The sequence below is a fragment of the Tenrec ecaudatus genome, chromosome 11 (assembly GCF_050624435.1).
Source record: "Tenrec ecaudatus isolate mTenEca1 chromosome 11, mTenEca1.hap1, whole genome shotgun sequence".
Taxonomy (NCBI): Eukaryota; Metazoa; Chordata; class Mammalia; order Afrosoricida; family Tenrecidae; genus Tenrec; species Tenrec ecaudatus.
The window spans coordinates 67,601,172-67,613,272 of NC_134540.1; the positions used below are offsets into that span (position 1 = coordinate 67,601,172).

The window sequence follows — 12,101 nt, forward strand, 5'->3', positions numbered from 1 at the left end:
TCAGCCAACGCAGTCAACCAGTGTCACCAACGACGCCTCACAGCGGAAGGCCCTAACAAGTGGGAACTTAGAGACCACCTCTATTTTTCCGACCGCACCTTGGCCACCCACTGGGTCATGCCGAGGCCTCTCTCTCGGGCCTCAGGTTGCCACGTGCAGTCCCGCGGTGAGTGACTAAAACCTGAAACCTCCTATCCTTTATAAAAAACCCACTTGGATCACAAACCAGGCTTGGGCATGAATTTCTCTTGCATGAACCAAGAACCAAGGTATTTCCCGCCCGAGAAATCTAACATAGTCTTTTAAAACATGTCGTTTTGGGATTTTGTGTGGGAAATAAGTGTAGACAAATCTTAGCTATTACTCCCTCGTTAGCTTCAACTCTCAAATGGCTTCGCATCCCCCTTGAATAAAGGCAGATCTCTTGAAACTTTAATGGGCCCTACATAACTTGGACTCTACCTCCTTGCTCAGCCTCGCCTCTTCCCCAAAGCCCCCTTGATCTGTGGAGTACCATCCCCCACACCGGGCCCAAGGGGCAGTTGTGTAATTGAGGGTAAAATTAAAGAGACATCAGACAAGATGAAGAATTTGAGTGCTCACCTCTGGGACCGTCGTGACCTTAAGAGCCAGATCTGTGCAGAGAGAATATTTTTCCAACCAAGGCTTATGAACACTAGGGGTGTGCAAGCCCCTCATTACAGGTAACCACATATGTAACAGGAGGGGGACGAGCTAGGGGTGTACCTGCAATTGGACAGGGAGGCATATATGTAACAAGACAGGCAGGCTCCAGAGTCAAGATGGCAGCCTAACCTTGATGTTCCCTGAGTTGACTTGACCTTTAGGTGTTTTGGGCTCCCCTTCAGGGGAACACTCCATTATTGTTATCAGAAGGGAGTGGGCTCTGCTTAGGGTGGGACAGCCTGTAGGGTCTGATTGATCTAGACGCTGATAACCTTCAAGCAGCTGACCTCCAAATGTACAGCCAGTGCCAAACAGCACCCTAGGTTTGGCAGATATTATGGGGGGACAACCTGGGGAATATTTTCTCGGTTTCCTACACTGATCCTCCACTTTAATCCCTGTGGCCTTGCGGTCCATTTGTTTTCCCTAAAGAGCAGATCCACTTGTTCTTTCTTCTAAAAAATGTCTCTTTCAAGTCATGACCCACCCACCCTCTCACCTCCTTCAGGGCTCTGCTCATCTGGCTCCTCCACAAGGAGGCCCTCATAGACCACAACCGTCTGAAATGACCCCCCCCCCCCCCCGCACGCTCCAGCTCCTTCCCCACTCTTATTTTCACTCATAGCACTTACCTCTAAAATGCAGGAAAATAGGAAGAGTGATAAGGTGTTTGCTTGTTGTTGTTTCCTGTCCACAAACGCCAGATGGCATCGTGCTTAAAGGAAACACTCTTTTTTTTGCCTCCCGTCCGAAAACATCAGACACTTTGCTTGCAAAATAATGATTATGCTATGTAGCCTGCATTCAGCAAGAGCTTTTACATATACACTGGAGCTCTGGTGGTGTGGTGGGCATGCTTTGGGCCGCAATTTGCACAAGGTCAGCAGTTCAAAACCATCCGTGGGAGAAAGATGGGGCTTTCCACTCCTGTAAAGAGTTATAGTCTTGTAAGTGCTCACAGGAGCAGTTTTACCCTATCCTATAGGGTCAGTATGAGTTGGCATCAACTCGATGGCAGTGAGTTTGGTTTTGTTTTTATGTATGCAAGTGTAAGAAATGATTTAAGGATATTTCTGAAATTTAAAAAAAATACACAATTTTTATGGCACTTGATAGAAAATGAAAAACATGTCACTGCAAAGCTAATAATAGGTACATGCATAATTCTATACATATGTATATACATTTGTATATATACACACATATATATAACTCACTCTTTGCCATTGAGTCATAGCGACCTTATAGCACAGAGTAGAACTGACGCTGTAGGTTTCCAAGACTGTAACTCTTTTACGAGTAGAAAGTTGCATTTTGCTCCCAATGAGCAACTGGTGGTTTCAAACTGCTAAACTTTCAGTTAACAGCCACCACATAACCCACTACATCACTGGGCAATTTGCACATACACACTTGTATATTTTCCTGTAGGTTAAGGGTTAAATCATAGCTTTTTCCAAGAAAAATGAATACAGGTGTGAGGCACAGCTGGCAGAGGGATGCATTCCCTTTAACAACAACAAGCACAACCAGTTACACAACTAAACGACGGAGAGAACAGAGAGAATTGAAGCATCTGCAGCGCAGGGTTCCGTTTCCAGCAGTAACCTGTGCCGCCTCCTTTTCTCCTCCCTCGGAGAGTCCTGGGGGTGGAACTGCGTAGAAGCTAGAAGTGTCAGCGTGAGTTCTTTTTCAGATAGCTGGTTTGTGAATATTTTCTCACTTGCTTTGTTTCTTCATCTTTGGATGATATTTAAGAATACCATTTAAAAAATCATTTTATTGGGGGCTCTTACAGCTCTAATCACAATCCATTCATCCATCCATTGTCTCAAGCACATTTGTACATACGTTGCCATTATCATTTTCAAAGCATTTTCTTTCTACTTGAGTCCTTGGTATCAGCTCATTTCCCCCCTCCATTTCTCATGATACCTTGATAATTTATATATTTTTTTCTGTCTTACACTCCCCATTTTGCTGAAGAACAGCATTTTTTTGTTACACTTGCTTTTGGTAACCAAGAAACCATAGCTTAACTCAAAGTCATGACAATTTTATAACCAGACTTTTGTTGAATAATTTCATAGTTTCAGTTTCTACATTTACATCTGATCCATTTACACAATCTTTTTTGTATCTAGTTGGAGGTAGAAGTCCAACCTCATTCCTTCGTATATGGATAGCTAGGAGTCCCTAAACCATTTGGTGAAAAGACTGTTCTTTCCCCCCATTGGATTATTGAAATCCATGGATTGTGAATTTGTGGGCTCCCTCCTGAACTTCTAATTATATTGTCCTTGTGCCAGTGCCAGCCTGCCCTGTGTATCCCTTGTTAGCTCAAGAACGGCCAGGCAGGTTCTTCTGTGTTGGCCTAACCCAGGCCCTTGCACATTTCAGGGTAATATTTTTAAAAAATGTTTTATTGTGAATTGATTGGTAGTTTACAGAGCAGATCATCAGCTTTACATCTAGTGACTCATGCATGTTATTACCTCATTCAATGGAATCCCTTATCCCACCTCCTCCCTGTGTTTCCTGTCTCCATCCTCCTTTTCGAAATGGGCTGAACTTTGTCCTGGGGAAGATACTAAAACACCCATTGATCCTAAATGGCCCATTATTGTCAGGTATGCGCACGTCAGTACTGTTATTATTCCCATGCACGCCTGCCTATAGTTTGGCTGAAAGATGAACCCCAGAGGTTAGTTCAGTTCCAGATTAGAAGGGTGACCAAGGACCATAATCACAGGGGTGCTCTGACCAGTCAGCCTACTCTCCTTCATGATTTTGAGTTTTGTTCCATGTTTTAGGGCCTTCTAATGTGATCCTTTGAGAGCAGTTGGTAGTGGCAGCCAGACACCATATATTTCTTCAGATCTCCGGGACATGGAGCCTTACATTCACGTGATTCATTAGTTCATTAATTGTTTTTCATGAGTCTTAAATTTTCCTTACTCTTTTTTCCCCTTTGAACAGAGAGAACGAGACCAATAGTTGCACCTTAAATGGCTGTTTATGAGCTACTCATCAAAGTAGGATGTAGACTTGACAATTGTCCTCCAAGGCTATGGTACTAAGCCCCCAGGCCTGGTGGCCCATGCCCCTAAGGAGCCTGGTTATGATAAAGACTTTTTCATACTTTGTCCCCTGTTCCACCACATGCATAGATATAGTTACCAAAAAAGGTTAATACCCATACACAAATATCCCCTTTCTATCTATGTATATATGCATATAAACACCCACACCCATTCAGCCTATCCATGCATCTGCTTGCAGATTTATTGTGGTAGGACTGTGTATATAACAGTATTTACCTCTGTTGCCTCTGAAATCCCATACTCCTCTGTGTCCTCCCTGTCTCCATCACGCTTTGCAAACCTCCCATTTATTGTACACTGCCCTTCCCTTCCCCCAAGTTCTTGGAATCCACTTCCTCTTCATCTGGAACTTCTATCATTTCCTTTTTGCTTTGTAATGAATGGTTTTTATTGCAAATTGATGTCTGGTTGCATATTTTCAGTCTTGTGGGTTTGTTTCTCTTAGGATACCTGAGTAGCAACTGACTCAATGGCAGTATTTTGGGGTACACCTGAGTTAATTCTGGGTTACATTATCACCCATGCCATAACGTCCCAAACTTATTTGGTCTACTACCTCATTTTCAGAAAAAAAAAATTTCTCAGCGTCCCCTTGGCAGTGAAAAACTTATACCACAGCCCACAATCCAGGATAAAATGTTGGCACCTGCTTTTCAAGAGCCCCCAAGGGGCAACCTCATCCATTTTGGGAAACATTAATATAGACTAATCTCAGGTTGCTGTCTGCCATTGCTGGTTCTCTACCTACAGATATCTTTAGTATTTCTTGTAAGGTTGGTTTCGTTTTTACAAATTATCTTAATTTGGGCTTCCTGGAAATATCTTAATTTCATCCTATTAGATGGACAACTTTGCTGGGTTCTAATTCTTGTTTGGCATTGATTTTTTTTCAGAATTTTACTTATGTCATCCCATTACCCACTTGCCTGTGTGGTTTCTGCTGACAAATCCGAGTTTAGTCTTAGTGATTCTTGTGCCATTAGATCATATGTTAACTTGGATTTGTGTGAAAATTTAGGGGTGGAGTCAGACCTGCTAATTATATCACAGCCGACGACCTTTTCTTGGGTGGTGGCCTTTTCTATGCAACAGGGAGCACTTCTCTCCCCTCTCTTGACTTCGCCTTACTCCTTGCTAGGGCGCTGCCTCCAGGGACAGCCCCCTATGAGTCACTGACCCTGGGCGCCAACCTCTGAGCTGTCAGGACCCTCCCATCTCCCCAGGGACCTTGAAGCCACGTGACTCTGCACCCACCAGCCTGTGATCTCCCTGCATCTCTTTCATCTGCGTCATCCTTTGGCTACAGGAGTCTGAGGAGCATTCTGGCTAGCATTGGATCTGTGGACTTGAGTTGGACTGGGCTGGGTGCTTCCTTGATATATTACTTCTTGGTATAAAGTCCTTTCTTAAACATAACTGAAATGTCATTGGTTTTGTTTCTCTAGACAACCCAGCCTAACACAGTTCACCTTTGTAGGCAACTTCCCCCCGAATTGCTCTCAGAATTCTTTCCTTGTCTCTCTCTGGTTTTGGAAACTTGGATTATGATATGCTGTGGTGATTCTCTTTTGGCATCTAAGCTATTTGGGGTCCTTTAAGCTTCTTGAATGCACAGCTCATCTTTCATGATGTGATGGTAAGGAAGTTTTCTCCCAACAACTCTTTAACTATTTCTCTGTACTTCTTTCTTGTCCCTGCTCTGGAATTGCAAACGCATGTTATAACTTAGGCTTTTTAAAAAAACAGTTTTATTAGCACTTCATCCACATGCCATACAATTCAGTAGTTCAATTATATCAAGGTGAGTTGTAAAATTGATACCACATTCAACTCTAGATCATTTTCTTATTGTTATTCATGTAATTTTTTATAATGGTGGCAAAAACATATACAACAGAACATTCTCAATTCCACAACTTCTACCTGAATAATTCAATGTCATTGATTATATTCTTCATGTTGTAAAACCATTATTGATATACTTTTCCAAATAAATCTTAGGCTTTCTTTGAATTTAGTTGTTAAAAAAAAAATTTGTTCCTCTAGCCTAAGTGAGAGATTTGTCTTAAAATGACCAGTTAGGCCTTCCATTGATTCTGTTTAACTCCTTTGTCTTTTCAATGTGTCATCTTTTTCTGAAATCTTAGTATTAATCTTCGGGGTTTATATTTGATGTTTCTTAATTTTTCATTTGCAATGGGAACAGTTTCTGAGTCATTGTGGTGGCGTTATTGTTTGTAATTAGTTATTGTATGTTTTGCGTTGACTTGGTAAGTGTAGCTTTGTAATAAAATTTGAAATTCAGAAATGTGAGCTTTCAACTTAATTTTCAATATTGCTTTGGCTATTCCGGGTCAATTAAATTTCCATATTAATTTTAGCATCCACTTGCCGATTTCTGTCAAAATGTCAGGTAGGGTTTTGATAGAGATGGCACTGAATTTAAAGCCATGTTGAAGATTTTAAGTTCTTCCAAAATTTTTTGTGGGAAATATTTTATTTCTTTGCTTGGATACAGCAACACAACTGGCTTTTGCCTATTAATTTTGTGTCTATCAGTTTTGCTGAAGTCATTTATTAGCTCTAATAGTTTTTATGGGTTCCTTAGGATTTTATAGGTACAAAATCATACTAGGTAAATTTTCTATGTACAGGATCATACATAAATAATTTCCTTTCCCATCTAGATGTCTTTAATTCCTCATCATTATTTTTAGGGAGACTTCGTGGGTTACACATTTGATTGCTAACCACAATGCCGGCAGTTTGAACCCACAGCCCCTCTGTGGGAGGAAGCAGAGCCTTTCTGCTTCAGTAGAGATTTACAGCCTTGGAAAACCCAGAGCCACTCTGAGTCAGAATTGACTTGACAGCAGTGAGTTATGTTTCTTGACTGTTTATTTTCGCCTCATTGCCCTATTCTTGAATAGAAGTGATGGGAATAGGTACCTGTCTTGTGCCTGACTTTAGGGAGAAAGTTTTTCATCTGGTGCCATTCAACTTGCTAGCTGTGGGTTCTTTAGTAAATGTCAGGTTAAAGTAGTTCCTTTCTATTGTGATAGTTACATAATTTCATGTCAATTTGATAGTACGGGTGGTATCTACCCAGTCAATCAGGTTACAAGATAACATCTACCAGGAGTCATGCTGATGGCAGCCAGAGCCCTGGAGATGTGTCCACTGTCCTTGGACCCACAGGCCCATAATCTGCCTGCATTCGTCATCATTGCATGTGCTGTGTGAGTCTGAAGAGAAATTCATGAACTAATATCAGACTTAAGGGCTAATATTGAACTTAAGGACTTCATCTGGACTGAGCGGTTTTATTGATGAATAATTACTTCTTCTTGATAATAAAGTTCTCTCTTACGTGCATGTAAGTGACACTGGACTTGTTTCTCTCATCAACTCGGCCTAACACATCTATCTATCTATCCCAAGTTTGTTGAATATTATTATGAGGTATAATCTCCTATTTTGCCAGATGCTTTTTGTGTCTATAGAGATGTTCTTGCAATTTTTGTCTTTTATTCCATTATAGTGGTATATTACATTGAATTCATAAATCGAACCATCCTACTTATATGACTACTTTCTAATAGGCGTTAAGAGTTTGGATTTGGTTTGCTAGTATTATATTAAATACGTTGTCTTTTTTTTTAGTGTGACTTCTTTATATGATTTTGGAATATTGTTCTTGGATACTTTAGAGTCACAGTGACCCTACAAAGAATGCTGTCCAGTCCTGCACCATTCTCACAACCATCGCTATGGTTGAGCTGATGAGTGCAGTTGGGGTGCCCATCGATCCCCTTCCCCTTCTCTTTCACAGACCCCCGACGTTACCCAGCATGCTGTCCCTCTCCAGGGATAACGTGCCCACAGTAAGTCTTGGGATTCTCTAAGGAGTAATCATGGTGCCCTCATAAGATGAGTTGGTAGGTGTTGCTTGTGCTTCCAGTTTGGGAAGAACTAGTGAATAATGGGTGTTAATTGTTTTTTAAAGGTTTGGTAGAATTCACCTGGTCTTGAGCTTTTCTTGGTGGAAAGTTTTTGGATTACTAATTCTTTAGTCATTGGAGGTCTATCCAGACTTTGTATTTCTTCGTGAGTCCATTTGGTAGCTTGTGTGACTTATTTTAGAAGTCTTCCCAGGCAAGTGTGACTCACACACAGCTCTCCTTCACATCCATGAGTCTCACTTCACAGCGGTATCATGAGTCAGACAACATACGAGGCACACAAGAAAGGCTGGGCTTTGGCAGAGGACATTGCTTCAGTGATGCAGACAATCACAAAACCGCTCACTACCTTGTGAAGAGCAGTCTGTTGCCTCTTGCACTGGGCAACATGGTGAGGCCGGTAAAATCTGCCCAAATCTTCATGGCTTATGAACCATAAATGATATGTACACCTTTCCAATATTGTAAAAACAAAAAAGCCCATGTGTAACAGAAAACCCATAGGACCAGAGGAGCCCAAAGTATGTACTCTCTAGTTCTGTACAGAAAATGTTGGCCAACTCCTGGGTAACAATACCGTGAATTCAAATAATCAGCGATATCCTCGGTAGTAAATACCCACAATATCACAGAACCAAAGAGGACAAAGACATTTGAAATAGCAATGCTTTAATGCTCCAGGCATTGTAAATATCCACAAAATTACCTTCTCTCAGAAGCCATGTTCTCTTACACAGAGCCTGTGCCCGGACTGGAGACATGTATTTCACTTCTTCTCTGTGACTCTCAGAGGCGGAGTGAGCCCGGTCTGGAGCCTTATCCAGCCAGAGGAGCCCCTGCTATGCCCACAACAGAACTTTCTCTGCCCAGCTTCCAGTCCCTCACCTGTTAATGGAAACATGTTTGCAGCTTCACTGACACACGTCGGTTCTGTTCATCCTACTTTACTTTCAGCAGCAGCAACAGTAGCAGCAGCAGCAGCAGGCGCTGAGTCTATTGTGTGAATCATCTGGAAGAGCTGGCGAACGGTCATTGGTAGCCTGTTCCCATATCCCCTACAAACACCAGGGCACTTAGCAATGTTCTGGGTTAGATGAAGGTTAAGTGCGAGGGAGGGCCTTTCCTCTCATTAATGAATAACCTTAATATACATTGAGCTTATTTATAAATTCATGTCTGTTTACATTTTTGTCTACGCGTCATACGCTGTGGAAGTCCATGAAAGCATGTTTTATGAGTTCCCAGATGCTGTGACATGAAGCACATGCATTTTATAACGCAGAGCCTGGTTAGACAGCACTTGCTTGTCCCGTGAATGCAGATGAGGGCGGTTCGAAAAATTCCTGGGGAAACTCCATTATCTTTTAATTCCACTTTTCCCTACCAACTTTTTGAGGCCCCTTTGTATGTCAACAACTGGTCATCCTTAGAGAGACGCCTGTCTTTCCACAGCAGGATTACAATGAAAAATAAATAAATAAAAGCCGTTATGCCTCATTCATTCCTCCCAAGGTCATCATGTGTGTTGTTCTTCCTTCGAAGGCAGTGGTTCAAGGCATTCCACAGCACGTTGATTTCACTGGTCAGCATAAGGGGGAGATGTGGGCACCAGCTTTTTTTTTTTTTTAAGGCTTCACACATGATTCTAGCATGCAGTCCATGTTAAGAGCCTTGGTACCAAAGACTCCCGAGTCTTTCTTGTCTTTATTTGTCCTCACTCAAAGCCCTTGAGGTAGTCACTGGGCAGTAACATTCTCCTCCATGAGATAAGAAGCTAAGGCACAGAGGTAACGACAGAGCCGAAATTGGACTCCCCAAGTAACACTTTCTCCCCCAGCACCTGCCGGCACTCTGAACAGACCGCACATAGGAAGACTGACTGGGAGGGAGGGAGAGCGGCACGGCATCTGCGCTGCAAAGGACATCAGGGAAGGGTCTGGGCCATCTCTGAGCCAACCATCCTGTCTGATCCGACCTCGATAAAAGCATCTTGTGTGACACTGGGTGGAGAACGAAGCAACGCCTTAGGTTCCTCACACAGATGACATTTAACAACAACCACCACCACAAACCCTCTTTCTTAGAAGATCCAGATTTCCTTCCTAACATCGAGCTTCTTAGCTGTCTGCCACTCTGAGAGCTGGAAAATTCACGAATGTCCTCTGGATCCACAAGAGAAACACACACCTGTGTTAGCATGGTCGCCCTCCCCGAGCTTGTCTCCAGCAACAGCCCAACAACACGGGACACCCATCATTCTGATTCAGCATCCGTTCGGATCTCAGTCCCCTCACGACTCCCCCAACGCGGGCCCATCACCTGGGCTTGGGGCTGCCAGGAGAACCTGTCCCTGGAGACGATGCTATTTGAGGGATGGGGGGGTGGGAGCACAGCTGTCTTCCAGATTGCTTTATTTGGGTCAAGTACAGGCCAGTGCTCTGAGTCTGGGTACCCACTGGGGCTTTTGTCTTGTCATTCTAAACTCAGTGGGACCCTTCACATCTCAGCACCCCCCACTGCTGCGCATACAGGATCACCCTGATGAGGACTCCCACACTGCTCACATTTGAAGAGGCTGCTGCTGGCTCATCTACCTTTGAAGAAGTCTCACCTGACTTTCTGCTAGGTAGACACCCCTGTGGGTGAAGGCGGCGCCCACCAAGTTCTGGTGAGAGTTCCCGGGGGTCTGCTGTAACTTCCAGTGTATTACTCAAAGGGGGCTGTTTTCTTAGCTCACGCCGAACATGGCCACGAAAAATGAGCCCTGTGCTTCCCACTGCTAGTGACATCGTCGTTTGACAAAATGCTAGTCGACCTGGTCAGAGCACTGGCATCTGACGTACATGGGTCTGCAGACAAGATGCCGTGTAGTGCTCCAGGACCTCCTTTCCAGTTTGCGGACGTTCCCCCCTTGAGGTGGCACACACATAACTACCCTCATTGGGACCCTGTCCCGTGATGCCTGGGGGAACATGCAGACAGACCAAACCTGTGTCTGGGCAAGGTGCCTGGGAGCAGGGCACATGGGAGAGAGGACAGCCATCCGGGTCTGGGGCTGTGCCCGCTGGGATGAGGAAAAGGGAATCCTACCATCCCTCCTGATCCCCAGGGTGGCTTCAGTTTAAAAAAAGAAAAAGAAAGAAAGTGAAGATAAAGCAACTTTGCAAAAGTGCATTCAGAACTCTGATAAAAACAAAGGTAATTGCAAACCATCCTTTTTCTAACACCCACCACACCCACTCAGGCAAGCAGAGCAAGGTAACACGTGTTCCCTCTCTCATCCTTATTCCATGTACACAGGTTTGGGCAGACTTGCTTTGTATCCAGGGCATGCAGAGAGCGGGCTGAGAGCAGCAGGCACTGTTTTGGGACCCAACCAGCACCACCCCTGGCAGGTGCCTGACCAAACACCATCAGGACAGTGACGAGGAAAGCTCCCTTCACTGCGAGGGGGTGCCCAGCACGAACCCAGCACTGTTGGTGCATGCGTGGCCGGCGTTAAGTGGAGCCGAGTGTCAGGGAGGTGGTGAGGGGGAAATGCATCAGCTGCCTCCCCAATGCTCTAGCGCCCGCTCTGTGCCCGAGAAGAGAAAGGGTGATGGGAACGGCGCCAAGGCACTAAGGCTGCAGCAGATGGGAAGATGCCAACCAAATGTCCCCACGGTCTGCAATCCCCGGGGAGGCCAGGGGTGGCTCACAGTGCTGCCTCAGGAGAAAAGGAAGGTCTCCAAAGGAGGAGGACACAACAGAATCAAGTCTCGGGTTGTTTTTCTTCCCCCTTGAACGATATTCTGCCTCCCTCTCAGAAGTTGCTTCAAGTCTTGCTAGCAGCATGGAGAGCCCCACATTCTTGGGGAGTTCTGCCCAGGGTCTCCGTCCATCCGGCTGCCTCTTTCCCACGCGTTTTGGCATGTCGGAGAGCAGTCACTTCATCTTCCCCTGAAGCCGGCCCCGTGCGTGCATGCGTACTCCGAGGCAGCTCTGGGCACCTCCGCCCTCAGAGCTTGATGAAGGCAGCCTGCTGGGCCGCCGGCTGCTGCTGCTGCTCCGTCTCCGGAGGCGGGAAGACGCTGGAGATGGCTATGTCTACGATGCCCTGGCAAAGCTCTGCATAAAGTTTCCTGAAACATGTTGGGGGGAAAAATCAAACTGCAATGTGGTTTTTCCATCAGGGACCTTCCCTGAAAACATAATCAAAGTCACTGTCATCAACTACTGCCCAGCGGGGGCTTCCAAGGCCGGAAATCTTCACGGAGGACACCACCCGCCCCTCCACCCCCACCCCATCTTTCTCTCCCGGAACAGCCGGTAGTTTTGAACTACAGTTCAACGCACTCACAGCCATCGA

At 44.7% G+C, this 12,101-nt stretch overlaps 1 protein-coding gene across 2 annotated transcripts in view; it reads right to left on the minus strand.

Annotated features, from left to right (window-relative positions):
- Window positions 1–8,405: 8,405 nt before the first annotated feature.
- TTL (tubulin tyrosine ligase) overlaps window positions 8,406–12,101 on the minus strand; it is a 32,067-nt gene continuing 28,371 nt past the window's right edge. For both annotated transcript variants that reach the window (XM_075563131.1, XM_075563132.1), the window contains one exon: window positions 8,406–11,874. In XM_075563131.1, coding sequence (XP_075419246.1) covers window positions 11,751–11,874 — 124 coding nt within the window. In that variant the 3' untranslated portion in view covers window positions 8,406–11,750. The remainder of the gene's footprint in view (window positions 11,875–12,101) is intronic.